The following is a 22,019-nucleotide window of genomic DNA, read 5'->3' on the forward strand; positions in this document are numbered from 1 at the left end:
TGAAATATTGGTGTGTCGGGATCATTTGAGGGTACATCTTCTATCTCTTCTGCTAAAGCTGCTCTTGGTGACTTTTCACCTCTGGAGTGCATTCCACTTTTATACAGTAACCAAGTGAGATCAAGGTTAGTGAAAGCAGAAGGCTCTACTATAGTTGATTTTAAATTCTGCTTAATTGAAAATGGCGTTTTTGGCTTCAGAATTGTTATCCCTTGATGGGAAAGTAAGTGCTATGCATGGCAGTATATACGTACACAATCAAATGTGGATGTAATAGTATAGTCAATTAACCAATTAACAAAAGCTTATCAGTTAATGCTATAGACTACACTCATCCCCCTTCCTCCCCCTGCTCCCCTCTTGCCAGTAAATTTTTTAGCAGGCTGGCCGGCAGCCTGACTCAGTTCTGGCTCACGCCAGGTCCAGGAGCTCACACCCCTCCTCCCGGGACAGGGGCTGCTGCCACCCCACGGTGCTGCCTCTGGTTTTTAAACTGGCTCGCCTCACAGACCGGCATCCCACGCTGCTGCCTCTGATACAGAGGCAGCAGTGCAGAGTGGTAGGGGGCTCCTCGGGAGTGGGGCCAAAGCATATTAGCTACCGGATCCACCCCTGCGGACTACAGAATAGTCGAGTAACCGACAAGTATTCATGAGGTTAATTTACTATTCAATTAACCAATATTTAACACATTTAATCAAACAGTATGTAAGTAAAATGAAGTTGTGCAGTTTGGCGTGAATTTGGTGCCCCTTGAGGGCGGAGTCAGTTGAGAAAAGGAGTGAGAGATGTGGCTGTAGAGAGGAGCCCCTGTAAGTATGAGACTCAGCTAGTCTCAGGAAGTGACGGCTCTCCTGATGTCCTCCCTGGAATGCTTTAAATGCGATGCAGTGTGGATGTGCTATTTAGAAGTAATTCTGCACTATTTTGATGGTGCCTTATAGTGTGGACATGCTATTTTGAAATAATTATTTGAAATAATTTATTTTGAAAAAAATTCCCAGTGTAGACGGAAGTTTTGATAATTCAGAATTATCAAAACTTCCATCAACTGGAAGTGAGAATCAGCAGTGCACATTCCCTCCTCCCCCACCAGACATTTCAGTGTGACATGGGTATTTGATTAATAAGAAGCTGCAGAATGATAAAGGACACCTTTTATTAACTAACTAGGGAAAAAATGCTATTCCAAGTTGTAGGCAATTCTAAATGAATTTTTTTGGGATAATTGCAGGCATTAGCCTATTTTGAACAGCTGAAAATTTCCCAAGATGCTTGGCAGGTCTGTGCAGAAGCATTAGCTCAAAGGATATACAGGTAATAACTATAAACACGTCAGAATATTTTCAAAAGTATACTCAACACTGTTTAATTATAATTTGTTACTAATCAAATTGCATAAATTTGATAATAAATCTGATTTAATTTGTGCACATAACCACTTGTCTACAGTGTTTTTGTAATTGACCCCTTCTGTCATTGATTTATAAATTTCCTATTACTGTCTACATGGTGAAAGCTATGCATCCTTTAAGATTTTTACCAAGCAGCAGACTTTTTTATTACACTTAAACAACAGATTGTCTGGTAGAACAAAACATGTAGATGGTATCATGAGCTTTCATGGGCACAGCCCACTTCTTCAGATGAACAGTGTTGGAAGTCCAGAACCAAGAATAAATAAGGGGGGGGGGGGGGGGGAGTAGAAAAAAATTTGCTTTCAGAAGTATTATATGTCCTTGGATTGGCTATTTTGGATGTTAATAATATCTTTAAATTTGCTTGAATTTGTAATTGCCAGTTCTTTAACTTTGAAATGCCCTACACCATTTTTTTAAATGCTAACATTATTTGTGATTATTGACTTCTAAAAGTAACTTTTATCCTACTGCACAAAATGTTGAATAGTTAATGTCTGCAATAATAAGCAAAATACTTCAACACTTATCTGCTTCTGCAGCACTCCTATTCCTTACCTTCTTGAGAGAAAAAGCACTTCTAGAAATAGACTGGTCTGTTTTGCAGCAGCAGTCCTGCTGATGACTTGGCTTGCTTGGGTTCTAATCTAGCAGTTTTTAACTTCTTGTGTGAATCCAAGTTTTGAAACTTTAATTAAATCTTTTTCCTGGTATTTGCCATTTGGGAGAATATTTCTCAGTGTAAATTACATGAAATGTAGTAATTCAAGAATGAACCTTGAGAGGAAATAGTGTTTGCTCTGCCTTCAGTACAGAGGTGGGCAAAAGCCATTCTGCTCCAGCCTGCACAGCTGTCCTAGGCTCTGTCCTGTAGTGCAGTGCCTGGGAGCTGGAGCTGCGCATGTCCTTTTAACTGCTTCTATTTAAAGGGCTTGTGCCTTCCCTGGGGCTGTTGCCTGCCAGCCGTGGGGAAGGCTCAAGCCCTTTAAATAGAAGTAGTTGAAAGGGCTCTGGCTCCCATGCAACATGTTAGCGGTGCTGGAGCTGTGGGCCCTTTCAACTGCTTCTGTTTAAAGGGCTTGCACCTTCCCCACGTCTGAGCCCTTTAAATAGAAGCAGTTGAAAGAGCTCACACACAGAATCATAGAACCATAGAGCTGGAAGAGACCTCAGAAGGTCATCAAGTCCAGCCCCCTGCTCTAGGCAGGACCAATCCCAACTAAATCAACCCAGCCAGGGCTTTGTCAAGCCGACTAAAACCTCTAGGGATGGAGACTCCACTACTTCCCTAGGTAACCCAGTCCAGTGCTTCACTACCCTCCTAGTGAAATAGTTTTTCCTAATATCCAACGTGGACCGCCCCCACCACAACTTCTTCTGCCATCTGTCACTACTGAGAACAGCCTCTCTCCATCCTCTTTGGAACCTCCCTTCAGGAAGTTGAAGGCTGCTATCAAATCCCCCCTCACTCTTTGCTTCTGCAGACTAAACAGACCCAACTCCCTCAGCCTCTCCTCATAATTCATATGCTCCAGCCCCCTAATCATTTTGGTTGCCCTCCTCTGGACCCTCTCCAATGCGTCCACATCCTTTTTGTGGGGGGGGGGGGGCCAGAACTGGACCAGAAGTGGCCTCACGAAAGCCGAATAAAGGGAAATAATCACTTCTCTGGATCTGCTGGCAATGCTCCTCTTAATGCACCCTAATATGCCATTAGCCTTCTTGGCTACAGGGGCACACTGTTGACTCAAATCCAGCTTCTCATCCACAGGTCCTTTTCTGCAGAACTACTACTTAACTGTTTAGTTACAAGCTGGGGGACCATGCTTGGGATACTTCCGTCCCATGTTCAGGACTCTGCACTTGTCCTTGCTGAACCTCATCAGATTTCTTGTGGCCAATCCTCCAATTTGTCTAAGTGGCTCTGGACCCTATCTCTGCCCTCAAGCATATCTACCTCTCCCCTTATCTTAGTGTCATCTGCAAACTTGCTGAGGGTGCCATCCATCCCCTCATCCAGGTCATTAATAAAGATATTGAACAAAACCGGTCCTAGAACCGAACCTTGGGGCTAGAAACCGACCACCATCCTGACATCGAGCCGTTGATCACTATGCGCTGGGCCCGGCCTTCTAGCCATCTTTCTATCCATCTTACCGTCCAATTATCCAATCCACATTCCCTTAACTTGCTGGCAAGAATATTGTGGGAGACGGTATCAAAAACCTTGCTAAAGTCAAGGTATATATCATCCACTGACTTTCCCATGTCCACAGAGCCAGTTACCTCATCATAGAAGCTAATCAGATTGGTCAGGCACGACTTGCCCTTTGTGAATCCATGCTGACTATTCCTGATCACTTTCCTCTCATCCAAGTGCCTCAAAATGGATTCCTTGAGGATCCCTTCCATGATTTTTCCAGGAACCGAGGTAAGACTGACGGGCCTATAGTTCCCTGGATCGTCCTTCTTCCCTTTTTTGAAAATGGGCACTACATTTGCCTTTTCCCAGTCATCCAGGATTTCTCCCGATCTCCACGACTTTTCAAAGGTAATGGTCAAAGGCTCCTCAATGACATTTGCCAACTCCCTCAGTACCCTCGGATGCATTAAGTCCAGACCCATGGATTTGTGTACGTTTAGCTTTTCTAAATAGTTCCTAACCTGTTCTTTACTCACCAAGGGCTGTCCATCTTCATCCCCTCTTGCATCACTTAGCACATTAGTCCAGGAGCTGACCTTGTCCGTGAATACAGAGGCAAAGAAAGCATTGAGTACTTCAGCTTTCCCCACATCATCTGTCACTAGGTTACCTCCTTCATCCAGTAGGGGCCACACACCCTCTCTGATCACCTTCTTCTGGTTAACATGCCTGTAGAAACCTTTCTTGTTATCCTTCACATCCATTTGCGCTTTCACCTTCCTCATAACCCCCTGGCATTCTCGAGCTATACATTTAAACCCCTCCCTGGTCATTTGTCCAAGTTTCCACTTTTTGTAAGCTTCCTTTTTGTGCTTAAGTTCACCAAGGATTTCCCCGTAAGCCAATCTGGTCTCCTACCATGTTTGCCTCTCTTGCTACGCGTCGGGATGGTTTCTTCCTGTGCCTTCAATAAGGCTTCTTTAAAATACTGCCAGCTGTCCTGGACTCCTTTCCCCTTCATGTTAGCATCCCGGGGGATTCTGCCCATCAGGTCTCTGAGGGAGTCAAAATCTGCTTTTTTGAAGTCCAAGATGTGTATTTTACTACTCTCTTTTCTTCCTTTGGTCAGGATCCTGAAATCTACCATCTCATGATCACTGCTTCCCAGGTTGTCACCCACCTCTACTTCCCCTATTAGTTCCTCCCTGTTTGTGAGCAGAAGGTCAAGCTGCGCACGGCCCCTGGTCGGATCCTTCAGCACTTGTGTCAAGAAGTTACCTCCTACATTCTCCAAAAACTTCCTGGATTGCCTGTGTACTGCCGTATTGGTTTCCCAACAGATGTCAGGGTGATTAAAGTCCCCCACAAGAACCAGGGCCTGTGATTTGGAAGCTTCTCTCGGTTGTCCGAAGAAAGCCTCATCCACCTGATTCGGTGGCCTGTAGCAGACACCAACCACTGACTCTCAATAGGTTTTTCTCCCTCTATATACTGGAGTTCAGAGCAATCATAGTGCTCTCTTACATATAGTGCAACTCCTCCTCCTTTTCTCCCCTGCCTGTTCTTCCTGAACAGTCTATACCCTTCCATGACAGCACTCCAGTCATGCGAGTCATCCCACCAAGTCTCTGTTATCCCAATTAAATCATATTTCTTGGACTGGGCCAGAGCCTCCAGTTCTTCCTGTTTGTTGCCCAGGCTTCTCTCATTAGTGTACAAACACCTCAGGTAACCAGTTGATCACCCTATCTTCTCCATTCGAATCAGGGGTCCTCCTTTCTTGCTCGTTCCTCTTTGCATTTCTTCCCGGTATCCGACTTTCCCACTCCCCTCAGGGTTTTGATCACTGTCCCCCGACGAACCTAATTTAAAGCCCTCCTCACTAGGTTTGCAAGCCTGCCCGCAAAGATGCTCCTTCCTCTCTTCGTTAGGTGGATCCCATCTCTTCCTAACAATCCTTGTGCCCGGAACAGAGTCCCATAGTCAAAAAAACCAAAGCCCTCTCTGCAACACCACCTGCGCAACCACACATTTACGTCCTCAATTTGACGAAAGGTTTGATCAGTTTGGTAATCCTTTCAGTCACATCCTGAATGCGAGCTCCCGGTAAGCTGCACACCTCTAGAGATTCCAGGTCCGGATGGCAGATGGATGGCTCAGTGCCTCTTAGGAGGGAGTCCCCGACCACCACCACCCATCGTTTTCTTTTGGAGGTGGTGGATGTGGAACCCCCATCCCTAGGACTACGCATCCCAGGCCTTCCAGTAGATGGTATTCCCTTCCGGTTTCTTCCTTGTGAGGTCTCTTCCAAAGTATTCAGCACTGTAGAGCCTGTGGAGAGAGCCTGAAAGCGATTACTTACTTCTATAGCATTGGGGGATTCCCATGCTGGCCTTTTCCCCCTTCTAGAAGTTACATGCTGCCAGTTCTCTTCCAGGTCACATACTACCCTCTCTGGCTCCTCCGTCTGCCGTGCTTGAAGGATTAAACGCTGCCTTCTATCGAGGAAGTCTTTATCCTCTCTGATCGAGCATAGGGTTGACACTTGGGCCTCCAGTCCTCAATTTTTTCTTCCAAAATGTCAACCAGCTTGCACTTCGTACCATATCTTTGGCTCCCAGGCAACGTCCTAGTGGCACTGGAGCTGCGGGCCCTTTTAACTGTTTCTATGTAAGGGGCTTGCTGGCAGCCACCTGGCAGGTGCAAGCCCTTTAAAATGAAGCAACTGTAAGGGCTCGCAGCTCCGGCTCTGTGCTAGCCCATTACCAGAGAGCCAGGGATACGCAAGCCCTTTCAGCTGCTTCTATTTAAAGGGCTTTTGCCTTCCCTGTGGCTGGCAGACAACAGCCCCAGGGAAGACAGGAGCTGTTGAAAGGGCTCACGTGACCCAGGGAATGGGCTAGCAGAGGGGCTGGGAGCAGTGAGACCTTGAAATAGCAGGAATTGAAAGGTCTTGCAGCTCCAGTCTCTAGCTAATGTGATGCCTGGGAGCCGCAGGGGCGGCGTGAGCCCTTTGAACTCCTGCTGTTTAAAGGTTCCACCCCTTCTCTCTGAGGATCCACCCCTTTTGGGGCAGTCTGAGACCACTTCAAAAATTTTTGAAGTGGCCCCTGCTCAATAATTATTGCCCACCCCAGCTCTAGTATATAGTGTGTCATGAGACACTTTTGTTGCCTAAGGTGGAACAGTTTAGTACTATCTCCCTGGAAAACTTACTGAGATTAGAAAACCACACTTTAAAAAAAAAGTTAAAGCTAAATTAAATGCTGTTGTTGTCTTTTTTTGTTGTTGTGTGTGTTTGTTGTCAAGAACAATAGGTTATGTTGGTATGAGAGAAATCATCACTGAACTTGGGATGATAGTTCTAACTTCCAATTAGTTAGATGGCATCATGAGCTTTCATGGGCACAGCCCACTTCTTCTTCAGATGACCAGAGTTCTGAGTTTAGGAACGTGCAGACCCAAAAATAAATAGGGAATCCCCCTATTTTCTATACCCTCGGCTCCCTGTCTCCCATCCCTCTCTTTTTTCCTTCCCCCTCTCCCGCTTCTATTTATTTTGGGTCTGCACATCCTAAACTCAGAACTCCGGTCATCTGAAGAAGTGGACTTTGTCCACAAAAGCTCATGATACCATCTAAATAATTGGAAGTTAGAACTATCTTGAGCTTTTTGTTTTGAAATTTGTCTTGACTGCCATTACAGCCCTTCTCTAGTTGTAAGGGTAAACTAGAACTTTCCCTTTATGCTTCACTTATGGTCATGGTACTCAAGTATTTTCAGAACATGCCTACAAAATAGTTGAGTTGGTTTCCACCCCTCAATCACTTTATAATAAGTGGAAATTAAGCAGTTGGAGAAGTACAATTGGAAGCTAATGCCAAGCAAGTGGTTGCTATTTATAAATTATCGGGACCATTTCTTTCAGTAGTGCCTCAGCTTAAGCCTCAAGTGTGTGCCATCATGATGGGTTTAAATTTTTTTCTGTAAAAAACTGGAATTAGAAACTCTTTTGCATCGTAATACGAAACAAACTTATCTATTTATCAAATTCTGTAAAGTGCCCCTTGACTGGGTGCTATAGTAAAAATATTACAATTGAATAAACTAATGATCAAAACAAGTTATGAAAAAGGAAAACAAATCAAAACTGGTTGTATATTAATGTGCCCATTTTCATGACTGGTCAAGTACAGTAAACTTCCGATAATCCGGCACCTTTAGGACCCAGGGGGTGCCGGATTATCAGATATGCCGGACTATCGGAAGGGGGGGCTATAAGCGGTCTGGGGGGTGCTCCACCCCAGACCCATCATAGCCCCCCCTTCCGATAGTCTGGCTCTGCCCCAGGCGTCCCTGATTCAGCCGCTGCTGGTCAGTTTCAGCAGCCGCTGAATCGGGGACGCCTACAGCAGAGCAGCTGGAGTGCTGCCGGGTTGGTCCGGTAGCGCCGACCCTCAACTCTACTGGACTAACCCGGCAGCCCCCCAGCTGCTCTGCCCCAGGTGTCCCAAGTCAGCCGCTGCTGATACTGATCAGCGGCTGACTCCAGGAAGCCCGAGGCAGAGATGCTCTGCCCCGGGCTTCCTGGAATCAGCCGCTGGTCAGTATCAGCAGCGGCTGAATCAGAATGCCTGGGGCAGAGCAGCTGGGGGGCTGCCGGGTTGGTCCCACAGCGCCGAGGAGCAGCGCTACTGGACCAACTCGGCGGCCCCCCAGCTGCTCTATCCCAGGTGTCCCCAAGTCAGCCGCTGCTGAAACTGATCAGGGGCTGATTCCAGGAAGCCCGGGACAGAGCAACTCTGCCTCGGGCTTCCTGGAGTCAGCCTCTGGTCAGTTTCAACAGCGGCTGAATCGGGGACAGCTGGGGTGCCACTGGGTTGGTCCCGCAGCCCCGAGGGGCAGCGCTATGGGACCTACTGGCGGCACTCCAGCTGCTCTGCCCCCGGCTTCCCCGATTCAGCCGCTGGTCAGTTTTAGCAGTGGCTGAATCAGGGAAGCTGGGGGCAGAGCAGCTCCAATGGTCCGGCTGCCTGGAGCACTTCCGGGTTCCTGATGGTGCCAGACCATCAGGAGTGCCTGACCAACAGATGCTGGACCATCGGAGTTTTACTCTACTCTGAAATTTTTGCAGCAGTTATAATTGCTGGTTTTCTCCTCTATCAGAACAGTTCTTCATCCCAAGAATCGATAACCGATTGCACAGTTCTAGGAGTATGTTCTTCCTGGATAAACAGGTTGCATTATTTCCATTGTGTTGATTTTGCTTTTTTCTCTTCTAATTCTAGTGATGATCACGTCAAGTTCTTCTGCTTTCAAGTTATAGAACATCAAATAAAATTCAAGTGAGAAATGTTTTTCTTCTTATAGTAATAGTTTTATACAACAAATTATTTCTCACTCTCATTCTGTGCAAGGGATGTAACAGCTTTATCTGTAACACTTCAAAATATTTTTACTTAAAAAAATAAGATGGTGAAAACTTGGTTATTTGAACTTTTAGCCCATTTTTCAGTTAGTCGTTTTGGCTTTTTACTACAATGTGTATAAATTGCTTTAAGTTCAGATTTTGGCCATATAAATTCTACTTTTTCCCTTTGCAACTTAAATTAACTTCTATATATGTATATGTTATGTTTACTACAGGTTTTTTCATCTTTTTGAAGTTACTGTTTTTGTTGGAGATACTGTAGGTTTCTTTTCAAAATGTAAAGTTCTTAAATAGTGGGGAAATGTATTTATTTATGAAGGTGTTTTGCTTCAAAGTAAGACGTGTGTGTAATTTAAAAAGAAAAACATTAAGGCTGCAAAGGGAAGCACTCAGAAGTTAGGAAATGAAAGATTACGCTTTCTTATGCAGTCTTAATCTGACCCCATTGTGTATATGCAGTGTGATACAAGCTTTTATTATGTGATCACATTTTTTCAAAAGGACTCCTGCCTCATTAAATAAAGAGTGGTTATTCAATAAGCATGTTTATCTTCATTCTGTGTGTAGTGCCAGTTTTTATTTACCACACACCATTCAAATCCTGTCCTGAAAGCAAAATTATGGCTTCTTGGATGTTTCTGTGGTGCATGCTCTAGAAATGAATAAACAGCTATGAAGTATCCCAGTATTACCTTCACAGTGCTCCTGAGGAAATAGCTCGTAGTATTATCCCCATTTAATAAATGAATGAGGCAGAGATTGCTTAAAGCCAAAGGTGCCCATTAATGTTAAATGTCTAACTACTGCCATATTTTTCTAGCCTCATTATCATTTTTATAGCACATACGCCCAAAGCATAGTTCCAGTTCGCTTTAGTTAAAGTTGTGAGCATTCAGCACTTAGGCGAATTTATGCACCCAGAAAATGAGGAACAAATTTAGTAGCCAACTGTGAAAATCTTCATTTCAATGACTGCTGGGCACCACAGAGGAACTCTGGTAGAGGCAGGCATAGAATAGTTTTAGATTTTTTTTCTGAAATTAACATTTTATTGCGGTATCCTGCCTCCTTCACGACATACCTCCTCGTTTCTGCAACAAATAAGATGGGAGTTATAGACAAAAGTCCCATTCAGTACACCATTCTGAGTGTAAGAGGAAGGGGTCTGGTGGGAAAGTTGCTTTTGATTGTTTTAACAAACGCTGGAAAAAACATAAATTCCATCTCCTAGAACTTATCACTCAGTTTGGGCTGCCATTAGGGTTTTGGACCTCTAGAGTCACATCAAAGACCTCCAGCACTTGAGCTAATGGAGGAACTAGTAGCTGAGTTAGACTCCGTATATGGATCAGGCACTAAAGGAAGATGCGTCACTTTCCCAATGGAGTTTACAGCTATTGGATATTAACTGAGGAATGTGAAAGACTCGAACTCCTGGGTTTAATTCCAGGTTTTTAGTAGTGGGGAAAATGAAACTTGTCTTGTAGACTCCCCTGTCTCTGTCCCTCTGCCGATCTGCTGCCCCTCCAGATTCCCATCTTCCACTAACTATCCTCGTTTTCTGCTTCCTGGTCCTGCAACATCTCCTCCAAATTCTTGTGTTCTTTCACATCTGTCTCCATTGCTCACCCTCTGCATTTGAAGTCATGCTGTGTCTTTCACTTTGCTGTGTGGGCCCAAGAGATTGTTTGGGAATATTGAGAGCCCAAGCAACTGTTTCCCTGTAACTAGTTCTGGTGCCTACTGCTATAGTGGCCTGAAGCAGCACTAGCTGGGAATGTCTTGCTCAACACTTTGCGGCCACAATATGGCGCATCCTCAGTCATTTATGAAAATGGCATATGAGCAGTCCAGTTGCATGTAGGAGATGCAGGGTGTTTGAGCATGCTCAGTACAGAGTATTTGAAGACCTTAGTAATCAAACTCTAATGGGTATTGATGAGTACATGCAAACAACAGTATTTTTTTCAAATTCTCATAGCTCAGACAAATTCAAGCAGGTGACATCCCTGCCAAATTTCAAGTCTGTCTGAAAGGATGAGGGCCCTAGAGCTGCTTCAAAATACTTATGAATAATTCATTAACGGGCAAAATAACATTTTTCCTTACTGTTGTTCCCAGAAACACTGAAAACATTTTTTTGAAGCTTTATAAATAACAGCCTGAAACAGATATCTGGAATGGGAACCTTTTCAGCTTGAACATTAGTTGTACAAGGTTATAAGCAACTGTAAACAGTGTTTTCTAATGGCAAGGCAACCTTAACTATAGGCATTGTTACATGTGCTGACCATAGTGTTGAGTCTCTCTTTACAGAACTCGGCAGCTAGAGTAAAGGAACTGGCTACTCTTAATAAATTATATTATGGAGGATTGACTTTTTAAAATCTTTCATCTTGCCTGGTTCTGACACTGCAACTTTAAAGTAGTAATCTTTATAAAACTTGCCTTAAGATAGGGATAATTAGGACAAAACTGAATTTTAGTAACTGAGAACAATGAGAGTGGTAGTTGAAACTACCTTGGGTCTGCAGTTTCAAATAGGATAACTAATGGCTTTGATATAAATACAATATTGTAATAACCACTCGTGGTTAAAGAATAACCCCAAATAAGACTATTAATATTTTTAATGTCTATAGCAATTTAATTAAATGTTAATCATAGACAGTCCCCCTTTTTTATTTATACACCCCCCCTCACCCCGTTAAAGGTGATATGAGAAGACTGGGAGGAAGGGTTATGGTATACTAGAAAAACTGGCAATCTGACACAAACAAGTAACATTATTCACGAAGGGAGCAGAATGGTTTTCATTAAATAAATTAACAACGTATTTAACTTGACTTAGAATGCATATGCAAACAGGAGAATTCCTTCTGTGGTAACATTTTGTGTAGATTGTATGCAGACTATACTGTGCAAAGGCAATACAGATAGCTAAGTAATTTAGCTTTTGTCTCTTTCATCTTTGGAACCAGAAGTAAGCAAACAAAGTTTTAAGATTGTTTTGATGTGAATGATATGTTTCAGATATTCTGAACTTTCTGAAGTCCAACAGCAGCTAATCAGGGAAACGCTCATAACATGGCTACAAGCTCAGGTAAATGTTTTTCTTTTATAACTAATAGTACACAGCAGGCTTATTCAGGGATACTAACTGGTACCAGAGTGAAGGTTTGAAATTAGAATTAAAGTTTACTTTCTATGTGCTTCTGAAAAAGATAAGCTACTTTAAAAAATGTATTCAGACATATGATTGACATTATAGTCTTAAGATTTTTGAATTTTTTAAACTATCCTAATTGAAAACAAGTTTTTAATAAAATGTGCTTAAAATAACATTTAAGTTCTTATCTCTATTTTCTTATTCCTATCCCACACCTTTGTGGAGGAATCAATTGTGCCAATACTTCTGGAGCATAAAAGATACCCTTAAAAAAGAAACACCTCAACTTCTCTTCTTTCATTGTCTGAACTGGGAGCATCCTTCATCTTCTGGAACCTTCCGTCCATCAAATTTAATTCCTGGGTCCTGAGAGGGTGGGGAAAAAGCCATAGAGACATAGAAAAGATTTTAGTCCATCTGTTTGAAAATGCACAATGTATCTCTGGTATATTGAGTATTATTCTGTCCAATATAGCTTTAAATATCAAGCCATAGAGTTTTCAGAGTCTTCCTAGGAATACTCTACCATGATCAAATAGATCACTGACTAGAAAACTTTAAATATTCCCTTTTTTGCACTCCTAGTTATGTTCCTTTGGTTCCACACTCAATTCTTTCTTCTTTATATGCAACCCTTTGTAAACTATTATCTAATATTACAGTGATAAGCATGATATAAATTCCTACATAGATCTTAATCATCACTTAGCCAAACTCTCAAGTCTTAATTAAATTGTTCCACTTTTGCAGCTCTTCACTGAACTCCTGAAAGAAGGTGCAGTTGCATCATGGTAGATTACACTCTAGGGCTACGTCTAGACTGGCCTCTTCTCCGGAAGAGGCATGCAAAGCAGGCAAGTCAGAATAGGGAAATCCGTGGGGGATTTAAATATCCCCCGTGGGATTTAAATAAACATGGCCGCCGCTTTTTTCCCGGCTTGGAGAAAAGCCAGAAAAGAGCGTCTAGACTGGCGCGATCCTCCGGAATAAAGCCCTTTTCCGTAGGATCTCTTATTCCTACTTGCAAGGGCTTTTTTTTATTCCTACTTCTGAAAGGGCTTTATTCCGGAGGATCGCGCCAGTCTAGACGCTCTTTTCCGCCGGAAAAAAAGCGGCGGCCAGGTTTATTTAAATCCTGCGGGGGATATTTAAATCCCCCGTGGATTTCCCTATTCTGACTTGCCTGCTTTTGCATGCCTCTTCCGGAGAAGGGGCCAGTCTAGACGTAGCCTTGTTGTTTTATTAGAGATTGAAGTTAGATTTGTGGGGTAAATGGTAGGCTCACTCTTCTTTCCTCTTTTGAAGAGAGATTCCACCTTTCTGATTTTACATTTTCTTCATAATAGACTGGGCACTGGGGCACACTTCCATCTTCAGCAGTTGATACACTTTTAGCAGTTGGTTTTTTATTTTGCTCATCTCTTGTTGATTTTAGAGAGTGTAAACAAAATATTGGTCACTACTTGTTTGAAGTCCTAATATGGGCCATTGCCCCTAGTTAGTTAGCTTTTAGTTCCCCTTTGTATAAGGAGCTGGGGAGAAAAATGTATAGTGACAGAAGGAAGGGGGAGTTAGGTATCTTCCCAGTTCATTCTCTGAATAAAGAAAAATTGGGAACAGCTTCTCATCTTCAAAAACAGCAGCCAGTTGGGGTAACAAAAGCCCAATAGGACCAATAGTGTTTTTTGTAATTGTAAAGCTCTTTTTCCAAACTATTGAGAGCCTTTAGCCTTTGCTGTCAAAAATTACATGATTTCCTTTTCAACCCTGCACAGAGTACCTTTATAAAAGGGGGTTAATTTTTTTGCAAGCTTGTTGTATTTCACATAACACATGCATGATAGTGAAATGGAAGGCAGTGTTTGTGTTGATGACAAAGTACAGCAGACAACCAAATCAGTCAATTATTTTTAATGTATAAAGAAAATACTCTGTTTCTCTCAGATGCTGAATCCCCAACCAGAAAAGACTTTTATTCGGAACAAAGCAGCTCAAGTCTTTGCATTGCTATTCGTCACTGAATATCTCTCAAAATGGCCCAAGTTTTTTTTTGATATTCTGTCAGTGGTAGACCTTAACCCTCAAGGAGTAGATCTGTACCTCAGAATCCTTATGGCTGTTGATGCTGAACTGGTAGACCGGGATGTAGTTCATACATCAGAGGCAAGTTAAGTCATGTTTTTATGTTCTGTGTCATATTAATATTGTTTGGGGGTTAAGGATTGTTCATCTGATTTGCTGAAGAAAAAAAACCTATTGTTTTTCACCAGGACGATTCTGCCTTAAAAGAATCACAGGTAGTTTATATTCAACTGTTTGTGTGTTTATAACACTTTATAAAGAGCCTATTTTATGAGTTCTTAAATTTCAATTAAAACAAATTTTGTTTGAATTTTAACGAACTATTTAGTGTTTGTGACCCCTGAACAGAAGCATTTTGCTTGTGAATGAAGTACTGTGGGGAAGTCTAACGGACTGTTATCCACTTGATGTTTTTAAAATTGGTCAATTTTTAAAATGTTCTAGCTTCTCATGAGGGATCGCTCATTTTTGAGCATATTATGATGATATGTATATGTTTTAAAAGAGTGGAGGAGGTTGGAAGTCTTTGTTTCCCTTTTTGGCATTTATAAATGTTCAGAAAAGCAAACTGCTGACTGGATATTGTGTATGAATTATTGTATGGAGGAATGGGGAAAGGAAATAATACACAATATATTGGTTTTGTAAGCAGATAGAGGAAAAGCAGGTATAATTTTAGGATTACTAACATTTGAGTGAGCTTTTAAAGTTGCTAACCACTGGGAAAAAATAAGGAAAACGTAAATGTGGATTATGAGTATTTACATCTTTCAAGGGCAAAAAGATAGTGAATATGCAAAAGCCATTAATCTGTTTTCTTAAATGTGCTCTCCTGTATTTATAGGAGGCTCGTAGAAACACCTTATTAAAAGACACAATGAGGGAACAATGCATTCCAAGCCTGGTGGAGTCGTGGTACCAAATCTTACAAAATTATCAATATACTAATGCAGAGTTGACATGCCAGTGCCTTGAAGTAGTTGGAGCTTATGTTTCCTGGATAGATTTGAGCCTGATAGCCAATGAAAGGTAAGTTTTCTTTTTAATTGGAAATCTTCGCCCTTCGGAAAGCATTTTTGCTCTCCTGTTAGCAGCATTTTTGCTATCCTGTTAGAATAGCTGATGTCAAAAATCTGTTCTAGGAATACAAAAAAGTGCACCTCAAACTTCCTGTTCTAAGTAACTTTTTAAAACTTGCTGATTTCTCAGCAGTGAAGAGATTGTTGCACTGAGTAATGTAAGTCAGTGTTAGATGAGACTTCGTCCACAAATCACAGCCATTATTCTCTAGGTCTATAAACCCTGTGCATTTTACAGATGTAAATTAATAATGAACCCATAGGATTTGTATGTTTTCCTATTTACAATGTGATTTCACTTATGCATGTGGTGATAGTGCGTCTATATATTGTTTTCACCTTTCTAGGTTTATAAATATGCTGCTAGGTCATATGTCTGTAGAAGTTCTTCGGGAGGAAGCATGTGACTGTTTGTTTGAAATTGTAAATAAGGGAATGGATCCAATTGATAAAACAAAACTGGTAGAATCTTTGTGTCAAGTGTTACAGTCTGCTGGTCTCTTCAGTATTGATCAGGTTAGTAAACTGATATTTTGGAGATGAGTAAGTCATACAAATTTTACCTGAGATCTAATTGCCTCAAAATGGGGATATGAGAAATTGCCTGTGCAATCATACCCATGCTGAATATAAATTATTCACTACTTCCCATGTACTTACTGTGTTTAGTTGCAACATATTAATCAACTTGATTTTTTAATTTAATGCATCTTTGTGCTTTTGCTCTGCTTTTTTCCTCCTTCCTAACTCCGCTCTGCTCTTAAATTTGGATTTTCTTCTTCTTCCCCCTACTACATTAAGGGAAAGAACAAAGCAGGCAACCGCTGTGCCAACTGAGGAGACACATGCTGCTTCCTCTCATAACCTGTTGAAGACCATGCATAGCACTGTCTATGAATTGATACCACTTTGTGGAGCTGGAGTTTTGAGTCTTTGCTACTGTTTTAATCAGATTATTTCTGTTCCTTCTATAGGAAGATGATGTGGATTTTCTAGCCAGATTTTCTAAGCTAGTAAATGGAATGGGGCAAGCATTGATAACTAGCTGGACTAAACTAGTAAAGAGTGGGGATATGAAGAGTGCTCAAGACACCCTGCAAGCTATTGAAGCAAAAGTGGCCCTAATGTTGCAGTTGCTAATTCACGAAGATGATGATATTTCATCCAATATTGTCGGGTTTTGTTATGATTACCTTCACATCTTGAAGCAGGTAATTTATGAATTAGTTGTTGCACTCTGTGGCACCTTAATGTTCTCCCTAACTACTTAAAACAGTTACTTTGAATGTTAAGTTTCTTAAGGAGTTAAACTAGGAATTATTTTTATAAAAAGTTAACACAGTATGTATGGGTTTATTAGTTTGTGGGCATACTGCTTATGTACAGTTTGTAGAATTTTGGAGAAATGAGATTGGATGGAAATGTTGTGTGTTCTGAAAAACGTTTGCAAGCAGTATCAGTGTTATAAGAAAAACATAACTATTGCTATAGCTATTAGACTGTGCAATATCACTTTTGATGAAAAATAACATGAAATGTCTCATTACAGCTCTCTCTTCTTTCGGACCAGCAAAAAGCTAATGTAGAGGTAAGAGGAGTTGTTTCTTAGCAGAGTTCTAATTTGATAAGTGTCATTTTGGTAAATGTTCATATTTCTGGAGACTATCAGGGGATCACATTTCCCCTTATGTTAAGTCTGTTTCATATTGTTAGTCTCAATGTGCCTCAGTAAAGCTGTTGTGACTTGTCATTAGGAACAGTGCCCTTATTTAATCAAATAAGATTGCAAATAAAAGATTGTAAATTTTAACAATTAATTTTGAATTGTGCATATAAAGATATATATTGTTTTAGTACAGATTTTCCAGTTCTCCTCTTTGCATCATCTCTAGTAACTCAAGCCCATTTTTCTCATAATTCTTGGACCTTGTAGTATAGTGTTGCCATCTTTTTGTATCCATAGGCATGTTGAGATGGTTTTTCCAAACTGAACTTTATATTTTCTTTACATTGCTTTAATTATCCCAACTCTAAGAGAACCTGGGGTGGAGAGGTTTGTGGTAAGGGTTTGGAAGGAGCATCTTATGAAATGAAGCCCATAATACATAGTATGTTCACTTTTGAAATGTATTCCTCAAATATTAGTATAATGTCCAAATTAAAAAGCTTAAAGTTTCTTTCAGTTTTGATTTTGTCTAGTCAGTGGTGTTGGAACAATTTTTAGGGTGCGGGTGCTGATCCTGGTCCTGTCCGTGCTCCTCCCTGCCCAGAATGAGTGGCTATGGAGCTGCTGGACCTGGCAGTGGCTGGGACTTTGGCACAGGGCACAAAATCTGCTGCTTAATTATATCAGATCTGTTCCTCTAATTCACAACTTCACTGCTTCCCCTCTTCAATATCCAGTGGCAGTTTATTTTGCACATTTCTTTATAGGCTTGCTTATAGGGCAGCTCTGTAGATGTTTTGCTGACTTTTTAATAGACATAATAACCTTGTTTGTCTAATTTCCTTTCTAACTTTTTAGAATAGCTTTTAATTCACAGAAATTAGAGACCCATACTTTTTTTTTTAAAACTTTGAATACCTCAGAGTAACAATTGAAGGGGGGGGGAAAAGGGAGAGTGGGAAGTCCAACATAAAATCCTGAAAAACCCAGCAGAGGTGGTTGTTTAAGAACACCTCCCTCCCGCCCTTGAAACTTTTAATATTATTCTGGAGCTATATGTGATAGGAATTTAAACTTTGGGATTGAACTATATGGGTTATATGTGGGAACTAGGAAGCTGGATAATATTTCTAGAAATTGAGCACTGTCTGTTATACAAAATCAGGCTTTAAAAACTGGATTATAGCTGAACATTTGGTCACATACTGTGTCTGTTTCACAAATCCTTGGAACATCGCTTCTATTAAGTCTCTGAACGTTCAAAGTGTGGATTAATTTTTAATTATATTAACTTCAGCTATTTCCCAAATTACTACTGTATATTTTTGCAGTACAGCACTAGAATTTTATATCGATTGCTTTGTATTATTTGTTGGAACTGCAGTAGACTAGTTTTATCAGCTTTTCTTTACTTCTAGGCAATTATGTTGGCTGTTATGAAGAAGTTGACCTATGATGAAGAATATAATTTTGAACATGAGGTAAGATGTCATACCTAGGTAATTTGATTTTGAAAAGGTAAAATCTCAGTTTAAATTGCAGGTTGTTTGGTTTAAATGAGTAATCTTAAGATTAATATAGATAATGCTGTTTAAAATTTGCAAATACCAATCACTATATTAGTTTAAGTCTAGGATAAGGTTTGAAACCTGTTCTCAGTGCAAGTGTATATTCTGTTGGAGCTGTGTATCAAAAATAAATACCCTTAAAATTGTTTGTGTGACATCTGACACTTTTTTTTAATAATCTGTCTGAAATGAACTATAATTCAAATTAGTGCATTGAACTGAGCTCACAAACTGACAGTCATGCATTCTGTTTCTTACGGCATCATACACTAGATGATTGGGGTATCAACATGAATGGTTGAAATTAACACTATTTTTTCCAAGCGCAGAACAAAGAAAACAAAGTATCTAACTTGTATAAAGGCATACCGTTTTGAGACAGGTCAAAGATCTCTGAAATTGCTTGGTATTAATTTAAATGGCTGTAAGTGAACTGCATTAGGATCAGATCCAGACTTGTAGCAAGAAACCAAATGATAGTGCAAGAGGATCTCAAACCCATAAATGTTGGGTTTTTTTTCCAAATATTAAAATACTTCCAACGAGCAGCTGCTCTTTCATTTTGTCTGTTACATTGCTAGTTTCTTGATCCACTAGCTAACCTATAAAATTAGACAACTGATTTAATCTATGGCTGGAAGTCAAGGATAGCGGATCTGTGCTGAATGGGGAAAATATTTTTGGTGGCCTCCGAGTAGTGATTTCTGCAATGGAATTAAGTGGGGTTACCTCTTGGCTTCCTCTGGAAGGTGGGAAGTAGAAGGACCAATTTCTGTATGGTTAAGTAGGAAGGTGGATGATTAAGTAGGAAGGATAAAGAGGTGGTTTTAAGGGATTTATATATTGTTAGTGAAGAGGGACTGGGGAGCTAATGAGGAAAGAATCAAAAGAATGGAAGAGACTTTAAGAGAATATTCCCTGTGTGCTGAGTCAGGGCCAAGTATGTCTAGATCATTCCTGATGGTTGTAGGGATGTTACATTTTGATTGACTAATCGAATAGTCAATGCAATTTGCATCAACCATTCAATTAATTGATAGGGCACCTCCGCTTTTGAAATGTAGCAACAGCCCTAGGACTGTTGCTACACTTGAAAGGCAAAAGCGCTGCAGGGAGCACAGGGCCAGAGCGGGGAACTCAAGTGGTCCCCTACTGATCCCGGGCTTCACACGGCATTGCTGCTTTCAAATGCTGCGTGCAGCCTGGGGACACCCCAGCTGGTGTTTCAAAGGGGCTGCATGTGGTGTTTCAAAGTGGCAGTGCCACGTGAAGCCTGGGGTCTGGTCTCAGGCTCCACACAGCACTGCTGCTTTGAAGCACCCTCGCCAGTCCCCCCCACCATTGCTCTTTCTGATAGAGGCAGCAAGAGGGGAGGAGGAAGCGACTAGTCGACTAGCCTATCAGATAGTCAACTAGTCGTTCACATCCCTAGAGGGTTGTTAATCTAACATTTTTAACAACGCATCCAAATATGGGGATTCCACCGGTTTCCCTTGGCAACCTGTTCCAATGCCTGATTATCCTTATAGTAAGAGAATCTTTTTGATATCCAACCTAAATCTCTTCTTTGCTGGACTTTAAGCCTGCCTAACTTCAGTGCATGTGGAGAACTATTGATGATCATCTTCTTTATAGTAGCTCTTAATATAGCTGAAGAATGTCCCCCCCCCTTGTTTTTTTTTTCTTCTCGAGGCTAACAATACCCTTTTTTAACCTTTCCCGATCAGCCAGACTTTTACAATCTTATTTCAGTTGTTGCTCTCCTAGACTTGCAACCTACTGATATCTTAGTGTGATGCTCAAAACTGAATGCAGTAGTTTAGTTGAGACCTCAGCAGTCCAGAGGGGTAGAATGGAAAAAGTGGTCTATCTTTACAACTTCCAATCTTCCTTTGCCTCTTCAGATGGTAGTGTGGGAATGACTGCTTTTTTTTGTTTTTACCAAGATCAGACTAACACAGCTACCTCTGTTATTTTATATGACTGTACCTAAAAGTTGGCTTTGCCTACTTGTGGCAGTTGCCACAATCAATACTTACTCATTCTGAAACTATGGCTTTAAAATTAAGTTGAAGGATAATTTTGTTCTTGGATGGAACAAATGGGTAGAAAGAGAGAAGGCTGGAAGCCCTTTTCTTTTTTCACTTTGTCTTGGCTATTTAGGATGTATGATTTGAGGGCAGGACTGACTTAGGCCACATCTTCACTATGTGGAAGATCGATGCCACTCTCAATCTTCCGGAGTTTGATATAGTGGGTCTACCACTAAATCGAACTTGGAGGACTCCCCTCCTTCTCCACTTTCATGAGGAGTAAGGGAAGTTGATGGAGGCATTTGCTCCTGTCAACCTTCCACTGTAGCTAGCAACTGCACAGAAACTGGAATTAAGGTACTTTGATTCCAGCAACGTAATTAACATAGCTGGAGTTGCATATTTTAATTTGACCTTCCCCTATAGCGTAGACCTGGTATTCTGTATCCTATGCTCTGTTCTCAGTTGGGGCCTGTAGGTGTCACTGTACTACAGAAAATAATAAAAATGCATGCCATTAAGACACAAGCAAATAATAGGAATGGTACATATCCACACTGTTTTTCATAATTATTTTATCCTGATTAATCACAACATAATTATCCAAAGATGTAATTTTCAGATGTTTAGGACAAACACATACATGTGGATTACATGAAGAATGAATGTGTTGCAGGGTGAAGATGAAGCAATGTTTGTGGAATACAGGAAACAGCTGAAACTATTGTTGGACCGATTAGCTCAGGTCTCACCTGAGTTACTGTTGGCTTCAGTCCGCAGAGTTTTTAACACTACATTGCAGTAAGTTATATTTATTCTAGTTGGCTTTTTAAGAAAGATTGCTTTTTCAGGCTTGTGCTGAGTACAGGCTTGATGCAATAACAGATGACACTTCTCATGCAGGCGTTGCAAAGCTCTCAGGTAAACCATTCTATGTTTAATTTAGTGATCTGTTTCATTTTGTAGTGTCTTCTGTAGTAAAACTTTTTTAATTCTTTTAGGCTCAGATTTCTAGAAAACCTCTTTCTCTGTCTGTAATATTAAAATGGTCTCTCTTTATCACCATTCTTTCACTTCAGGGATCACCATTATCTAGCAACTGTATCATTTTTCCTTATCTTTTCATTATGCTAGTGGAAGAGGGAATTGCATCAAATATTGCTATTATCAAGGCACAGTAAGAATAGATAATATAGGGAGGAAACAACAATCAAGTGTTCCCTTAAACTTAAAACACTCATACCATACCAAATTAATCTTCCTCTCAATCACAAATAGTAATCATGAAACAGTTACAGTACTTGTGTTGAGTGCGCCACGGCACCACCAATGTTGAGTATGGCTTCAACAGTACTCCTATAATAATGAAAAGAGAATGCTTTACGTATCTGTGTATGTTAAAAACAATGCTCTCTAAAGGTCAGCATTTC

At 41.0% G+C, this 22,019-nt stretch overlaps 1 protein-coding gene across 2 annotated transcripts in view; it reads left to right on the top strand.

Moving 5' to 3' along the window:
• The window catches only part of XPOT (exportin for tRNA), a 50,704-nt gene that overhangs the window by 8,107 nt on the left and 20,578 nt on the right, over nucleotides 1–22,019 (top strand). For both annotated transcript variants that reach the window (XM_075930966.1, XM_075930963.1), the window contains exons 3-12: nucleotides 1,235–1,317; nucleotides 8,850–8,906; nucleotides 12,026–12,095; nucleotides 14,106–14,324; nucleotides 15,088–15,272; nucleotides 15,670–15,838; nucleotides 16,297–16,533; nucleotides 16,872–16,910; nucleotides 18,407–18,469; nucleotides 21,266–21,390. In XM_075930966.1, coding sequence (XP_075787081.1) covers nucleotides 1,235–1,317; nucleotides 8,850–8,906; nucleotides 12,026–12,095; nucleotides 14,106–14,324; nucleotides 15,088–15,272; nucleotides 15,670–15,838; nucleotides 16,297–16,533; nucleotides 16,872–16,910; nucleotides 18,407–18,469; nucleotides 21,266–21,390 — 1,247 coding nt within the window. The remainder of the gene's footprint in view (nucleotides 1–1,234; nucleotides 1,318–8,849; nucleotides 8,907–12,025; nucleotides 12,096–14,105; nucleotides 14,325–15,087; nucleotides 15,273–15,669; nucleotides 15,839–16,296; nucleotides 16,534–16,871; nucleotides 16,911–18,406; nucleotides 18,470–21,265; nucleotides 21,391–22,019) is intronic.

Source organism: Pelodiscus sinensis, chromosome 1, assembly GCF_049634645.1.
Source record: "Pelodiscus sinensis isolate JC-2024 chromosome 1, ASM4963464v1, whole genome shotgun sequence".
NCBI classification, from domain to species: domain Eukaryota; kingdom Metazoa; phylum Chordata; order Testudines; family Trionychidae; genus Pelodiscus; species Pelodiscus sinensis.